Consider the following 7747-nt stretch of genomic DNA (forward strand, 5'->3'; position numbering starts at 1 on the left):
CCAGAGAGTAGGCAGGGAAGGTTAGTGGGCAGGCCTCTCCCTTGTCCTGGGTTTGGCCATCACCCACTTTGCTTCCCGTTCTGATCGGTTGTCTGTCTTCACACCAGCCTCTCCGTTAAGAGCCACCTGAAAACGCTGTTGGGACAGGACTTACAAGCAGGACAGGTGGGGCAGTGGGAGGTCACCATCCATTGCCTCGCTAGCACCATTCTCCCCTTCTCCCGCCCCATCAGAATCCCCATTTTGTCCAGGGGTCCTCCATGTGCTTCAGGGGCGGCTGACCGAGCCCCAGCTCTTGAGTGATGCTGAGTGGTCCAAGAGTCCTCCCACCCCCTTAACAGTAGGTGATTCAGGACCAGGCAGGTAGCTGAATTCTTCCCAAAGAGACATGACCTGAGGCCGAGAGAGAGGGGTCGCCTCTCAGAAGACCTTCCTGTCTCTCAGAGACGCAGCCCTTCTTCCTCTTCTGGGCATCACCGTGTCGGGGCGTGATGCCCGGACCTATAGCAGCCAGCCTAGCGATGGAATTGACACCAAGGGGGACAGAGAGGAATGGAAAGAAACTGGATTTCCAAAGACACCAGTCTGAGTGTTGACTCTCGACTTGCTGTGACATGAGGGGACACATTTCCTTTCTCTGCATAACGTGGTTTGATAAGGGATTCCCACTGCCAGATGCTGGATGTAACTTAACGGGTACCAAGGCCCCAGGGACACCCTCCGTCCCAGGACACGGCTGCCCCAGGCCTCCCCAGAGAGGCCTTGCTTCTCAGGAGGCTGCCTGCCAGTCCCCGAGAGACCCTGGTCCCCGAGACCGGCAGACGCAGCCACGCCATTTGTCACACCCTCCCACCAGGCCCCACACGCCTTCCTGCCACATGCTTGCTGCTGCTCCCACTCGTCTGGGATGCGGTTTTCTTGGCTGATGTCCTCTTATTAGCCAACGATCCGGGAAGCCGGAGGGTGGCAGGTGCCTGTTCGCAGTGCTCCTTGACACCTCATACTCTGGGACCTTCAAGATTCTTCCAGTGCTTCTAGTAATGACACCCCAGAGAGGGATGCTGGGGGCAGGGGGGGAAGGGACAGCCTCAAGGCTCCTGTCTCCTCTCCATCTGCATACTGCCATCGGAGAGGTGACACGGTGACAGTCTCCAGGATGCTCTGGGCTTCACAGTCCCCTCCACGGCTCAGCCTGGGCCCATCTGAGCTGAAGACCTCCTAAGCCCCAAACACCATCCCTCCCGATTCCCAACTCCTCAGGGTGCTACGTACAGAACGAGACCACCCCTCTCATAGGCTCCTGGTAGCACCCCCCCAGGGGCCTCTAGAGGCTGCTCTGAGCCCGGGCCGCCCATCCCGCGCTCAGCCTGCTTCCTCCCGCTCTCTGCCCCCAGATGCCATCTCTCCACTCAGTCACTTTCACCCCGGGTGCGAGAGCCTGTAATCTCTGCCTCGTCAACTGTGCCATCTCACTGTAGACCTCCATCCCAAAGCAGCTCGGTACTTTTCTAGTTGCTTCCTCCCTCTGCTATTATTTACTAATTTAACTCTGGTGAGCCTTTGGGATGGAGGCTGGGGGACAAGCGGCTCCGGGACCAAAACAGTGCTCTGTCCCGTCTCCACTCCGAGGCCACACTCCCCTCTGTCTCCTTCCTTCTCTCTTCCATCCCATTCACCTCCCTTCCCTTCACCACCCGCCTCTGGCTTCCGGGCCCCATCTGTGAGCATGCCTCTCATGGCTCATCTCGGCTTTCCCTTGTCCCGGTGTCTTCTAAATACTAAATCCCCCAAACGGCTCAATCCTGGTTTAAAATCCTCTCCTCTGTCTTGGCACCAAAACGCTGCTTGGCAAGGAACTCTCGATTCTCTTGCTTTTTTATATTTTCATTTGGTTCTTCATTGTTATTTTCTTTTGAGCTGTTTGTAAATTGTTTAGGGGAATGAAAGACTTTGTATGAATTAAGATGAATCAATGTGACTCAGGCAGTTGTGGCTGAGTTTCTTCCCTGCCTCCTCTGGAGGAAAAATAAGCGTATCTTTCAAACACACACCTGTAACCCTCCTCTCCCCAGATGGTCTCCCCCTCCTTCCCTGGATGCCCATTCTCTTGGATTCCCGTTGGTCTCGGAACCTCTGCAGTGTAAACCTTACCCCTTCAATATCAGACCAGGACAAGAACCATTAAAATCTCATCGAGTAGTCCGTACAATCTGGGTTTTATTCAATGAAATAAACACTTAATGACAAGCATCTGTTTGAGCCTAAATTCTAATTACTTAACCTAGCCGTCTGTAATTTTAATGATTTTCTGCGATTTTTGTCATTGCGGCGTGATTAATGGGGCCGGCGCACGGAGCGGCGGGTGTGAGTCTCTGTCCCCAGCTCCCCCACCTACGGCTCGCACAATGTGGCTTGCAGTCAGCCAGCTGGTGGTGCCACCCGGGGCCTGGGTGGCCACCCTCAGCTTTCTCTCTGGGGTTACGAACCCAAGTTCGGCAGCTCAGAAACGAGAAGAGTGCAGAAGGCACATGGGACGTAGGGGAGGCGCGGGAAGAGAAAGACTGGGAAAGGAGTCATGGGGGACGCCAAGGCGGAAGAGAGGAGTCAGCGGGAGAAGACACGAGAAGGAAGAGAGATTGGAGCTGAGACAGAGGGAAGGAGCAGAGGAGAAGGGGAGAGAAGAGGGCCCCGGAGGCAGCAGAGAGCACGCCCCTGTGGGACTGCTGGCTGCAGCCTTTCAAGAAAGCTCGAAGGGGAGACAGAACCAGCCTGGGCTTTCCTGGAACGTGATTATTTCTCGCCTTCCAGCTCCCCGGAAAATGAAAGGGCTGGGCTGTTTGTGCTGGGAATTTCAGCCCCCGAAGAGACAGGAAGAAACACCACTTTTCAAAAGGCAGTTGCTAAGTGAGAAGCCTTGAGAAGGATTTGTTGCTGTCTGAAGCTGTGCACCGTCTCCTTCCACATTCTTCCAGGTGAGGGGTTTCCGGAACACTTGACCTTCCTCCTTGGCGTGGGGGCGGGGCACAGAGACTGTGACTGCAAGGCTCCTGGCACCCAGAGGCAGACTTAGCCTCTCATCTCGCTCTTCTGTGCCTCAGTTCCCTCATTTGCCAAAGAGGGGTGCATGACCGCTCTCGCTGGCTATTAGGAGGTGATGAGGAGGAAAAAGAGGCGGGGGTGGGAAGCGCGACATTAGTCCTCAGCTCTGTGCACGGATGAAACAAACAGAATGAACGCCCTGGTCTCCTAAGCTAGAAAGAACACACGTCCCGATTTTGCTGGTGAGAAAACCACAGGGTCTGGCCAAGAGAAAGCTGACTGAGGTATGACCACAGTCTGGGACCCAGGACTGGCTGTCCCCTCCCGCTGACCAGGGCTAGGTCTCAGGCTTGCCGGTAAGCTCCTCACGCCTCCCCGCCAGAAATAGGCTTGGACTCTTGTTCTCCACCCCCAGCATGGAGGGAGCCTCTGGAGAAAGCCCCCACTCCCTGAATCCCCCCCATCATTCTTGAGGAACGTACGATGCTAAGACCGGATCCGGAAAGAGGAAAAATGAGGTCAGGAGGGCTGCTTCCGTGTGACAGGACACGTGGCCCCAGCTCCACGCTGCACAGTCTCACACGCTAAGTGAGCAGCAGTGCGGGCGTTGCTTCCTCCTCCTCCGGGAAGCCCTCTCTGATCATTCCAGGCAGAATTGAGGGGCTTCACTCTGCTTCCCCAGGGGGCGGCATCTCTCTCAGACGACCATTTTACTAGAGGTGGGGGCAACTCTTCCTTCCCACATCCTGAGTCCCGGAAGGTAGAAGATGTGGCTCTTCTCCACCACTATGGGCTATAGGATGGGCCCCAATCCTTCCTTCACTCTGCCCTGGACTCAGGTCTTTTGCTGTGTGACTTTTTTCTTTTCTTCCCTAAAAGGGTGGTGTCCGTCTCCTCATTCCTTGACTTTGACTATGTCTGTGCCCGTCTCCTTGGCCAGCACAATGGTGGGCAGTCACGGTGCGCCCATTCTGGGACACCAATTAAGAGGTCTAGTGTGTTGCCACTTAATCTGTTACTCTCCGGTGCCACCTCCACCACAACACTGTGCCAGGCTGGCCTGCCTGCCGGGCCAGGGGAAGAATGCGGGATGATGTGGAGCGGCACTGCCCCAGCCCAGGTTTACTGACGGATTGTTTAGATGAGCTGATGCTCAGTAGATTAGGAATCTGGAGCTAATCCCACCTCCCTTCCTCCCAGATCAGCTGCTCTGATTCTCAGATGCCCCAGCCGCCCAAATGCTTATTAGTGAGATTTAGGGGCTGGTCGTTACATGGCATTTCTAGCAAAAGTAACCTGATATATTTACTAATGCTTATCCCAGTGGCTGGCAGATAGCACGTCAAATAAGCTCATTCGATGAAGAACTGTGACTTGAAGATAGCGTTATAGCCCGTTTTATCTTCACGAGCATCTCCTAAGGTAGTCAAGCATCATCAGCCAAAAATTACCAACGAAGAAGAATCTCAGGCCCAGAAGAGTCACACAACTGTGATCTAAGATCACACAGCAAGTGGCAAGGCCAGTATCTGAACCCAGGTCCTGTGCCTCTGAGGCCAGTACTCTCTTCGGCACATGGGAGCACGGCCACCCCCAGAGACCCGTGTGAGAGGCACCAGCTGGCTTTAGCGTTGGGTCCTCACAAGCCTTCCTCCCCTGAGGCCCCGGGCAGGCCTCTCACCTGCTGCCTGGGGTCAGTGTGAGCACTGATGGAAGGGCTGAGACCCTCAGAGAGTAACTGGAAATACGTCACAGGGAACTTTTATCTTACGGTGGCCAGATGCCAAATGTGGAAGGGCCTGGGTTCGAGAGCGGGCAGCGGGTTTTGTTTCCTTCCTGATACCACGCTGTGAGTCTTTGCAGTCTGCCAGTGCCTCATTAGAATACCGGACCCACGGCGGCAAGACCCGCAGCAGGACCAGGAAGGCAGGCTTGTATCCGGATGGGAGGGCAGAGCCTGGTCCTACAGGGACACTGTGCTTGAAGACCCCCTCACTGTCCCTGACACATCTACTGGCAGGGAGAGCCCTCTCCCTCCAGATGTGTCGCCCCTGCCAAGTCCTTCCTATGGATTCTCACCTCTTTCAAGTCTAAGATACCTTGTCGGGATGTGCTCCTTAGCCCCTTCCTGAAACTTAGTCCTCAGGTGTCCTGCCCCCACCTGGCTCCTGGGTCACAGCTCCCTGAGCGTGCATGAGCTCCGACTCCTTTGCTATTCCTTCCTTCCTAAGGTTTCCACCAGGCTACGCAACCGAGCCTACTCCTGGGTGACCACCTTGGCCGATCACTTAGGTGTCCATTTGTACAGATGCTCAGAAAAAATGTCCTTGCCCCTGGACATGTATCAAAGACAGGTATGCTCCTATTTTGTAAATGTTTATTTAGAGAATAGATGCACAGTGGGGGAGGGGTGGAGAGAGACAGAAAGGGAGAGAGAGAGAACCCCAATGGAGCTCAATCCCACGAACCATGAGATCATGAACTGAGCCGAAATCAAGAGTTGGATGCGTAAGTGATTGAACCACCCAGGTGCCCCATTTGGCTCCTATTTTAAAAGCCACAGAATGTCCCACTCCAGGGGGTGCCTAATTCCCCTGCTTCACTCAGGTCTGGTTCTTTTCTGGTTCTTTCTATCACAAGCTCACTGTTCCACCTGCCTCACTCACTCCTTCATTTGACAAAGATCCACTAACTACATTCAGTTCAGCAGACCAATTTGTAGGGGCTATGGAATGATGGTCCTAGAAAGAGGTAGAATGGCATAGGAGTTAAAACTCTGAACTGGGTTCGGACGCTAGTTCCTGTGTTGACTAGCTGTGTGACCCTGGGCCATTTACTTAACCTTTCTGGGCCTCAGTTTCATCAGCCGCAAAGTGGGGATACTGACAGCAGTTGCTTCAGAATGTGAGCATCACCTGAGCTATCTTAGCGGGCTCTGGGGGGCTTCCGTGCCACACGGCTAGGACAGGACCTAGGAATCCAGGCAATCCTAGTCTCCTGAGAACCTGCCGTTCACCAGACAGACACAAGCACGCATACCTGCCGTGCCCCACAGAGTAAGAACATCAAACCCAGGGGAGTAAGCCGAGGAAAACTTGCCTCCCATCACACACACCACAGGGGAAGGAAGTATGGAGGGAGGAGGGTGGGGAAGGGCATGAAGGAAGCCTCTCTGGAGGAGGACCTACCCAGGGTTAGGGAGAGAGCACCGGACCAGGAGTCAGCAGTCTCAGAATCTAATTCTGCCCTGCCAAAGCCTTGGTGTTTGACTTTGAACAAGACCTCCACATGCCCACCCTTACCCCCATTCCTAGTCTGGGTTTCTGTTCCCTATGTTGAAAAATGAGAAAGCAGATGAGCTCCACTTGATCTTAGCCAAAAGGCCGAGAAGCGATTGAGAAAGCAGATGAGCTCAAAGTGCCTTCCAACCAAAAGATTCTTTTTTAAGAAGACTTATTTATTTATTTTGAGAGACAGAAAGTGAGCGCACATGTGATGAGGGCAGGGACAGGGTAGGGGGAGAGATAGCGTGCCTGTGATCAGGGGAGGGGCAGAGAGAGAGAAAGACAGAGAATCCCAAGCAGGCTCTACACTATCAGCAAAGAGCCTGACACAGGGCTTGATCTCACAAACCATGAGATCACGACGTGAGTCAAAGTCAAGAGGAAGCCGCTTAACTGACTGAGCCACCCAGGTGCCCACAGTCGTAGGATTCTTGGATCCTCGACTCAGGCTGTCCAAGCAACAGCACCGGGAGTGTGGCCGCAGGGGATGCACAAACATCACGAAATGACAGCTCCATGGCCCTGCAGTGCCAGTCAGTCTGCTCCCCTCCACTAAGCTCTCTGTTTACAGCTCACTCCCCCTCAAACCTCTCTTGTAACCACTTCCCAGCACCCATACACCCCTCTCTTTGAGCTGGGACAGGGCAGGGCAGAACTCTAGGATGGAGGGTGTGTGTGCAGGCGAAGGGGCACCGAGGCAGGGGCGGGGCGGGGGAGTGGGGGGGAAGGCTCTGGCAGGTACTTACCGCAGGGCCAGTGAAGGGCACGTGGTCACAGTTCTCCTGCCAGGACTGATTGAGGCTCTGGGCAAACTCTTGGAAGAAAGCATGCGACTGGTTGAAAATGGAAAATCCCAGGATGTTCACACGATCATCCACAAGGCTGTCCATTCTCTGGAGCGAGAACTCCTAAAAGAGCCGGCGGTCAGAGAACAGGGTTAGGTTAGCAAGGGAAGAGGCGAGGGGATGCACTTGGCCGGGGCGCGCCTGGGGACATCCTTCTAGTCCAACGATCACTTGCTGGTGGGCACCCTGCTCGGTACTCAGGGTCCGGAGAGAACTATGAGTTGCTCTTGGAGAGCTCACGGTGTTGATGGAAGGGAGGAGAAAAGAGAGAAAGAAATAGGAAAAACAAAACTAATGTGCCTGGTGGAAGCAGGATCGTGTCCAAAGACAGGGTGATCCTTGAATGGAGTCTTGAAGGAGGCAGAGGCGTTTTCTGAGGGGACAATGTGGATGGGCAAGGACGATTCCACACAGAAGTGGCCATGATACAAAGGCAAGGGGGTGAGGAGTGTGGCCCTCTAAGCCAGGTGCCTGCGGTGACCTGTGACAAGGCAGGTATCACTCTTCAAAGTGTGGTCCGCAGGATACTGGCTATCAGACTCTCCCGGGTAGCTTTGTTTGTTTGTTTTTGGGAGGGAG

The 7747-nt window shown here is 54.4% G+C and overlaps 1 protein-coding gene across 1 annotated transcript in view; it reads right to left on the minus strand.

Annotated features, from left to right (window-relative positions):
- The window catches only part of GRIK4 (glutamate ionotropic receptor kainate type subunit 4), a 297108-nt gene that overhangs the window by 108373 nt on the left and 180988 nt on the right, over positions 1-7747 (minus strand). The window contains exon 7 of the mRNA XM_029915677.1: positions 7070-7231. Within this exon, the coding sequence (XP_029771537.1) occupies positions 7070-7231 (162 nt within the window). The remainder of the gene's footprint in view (positions 1-7069; positions 7232-7747) is intronic.

Source organism: Suricata suricatta, chromosome 11, assembly GCF_006229205.1.
Source record: "Suricata suricatta isolate VVHF042 chromosome 11, meerkat_22Aug2017_6uvM2_HiC, whole genome shotgun sequence".
NCBI classification, from domain to species: Eukaryota; Metazoa; Chordata; class Mammalia; order Carnivora; family Herpestidae; genus Suricata; species Suricata suricatta.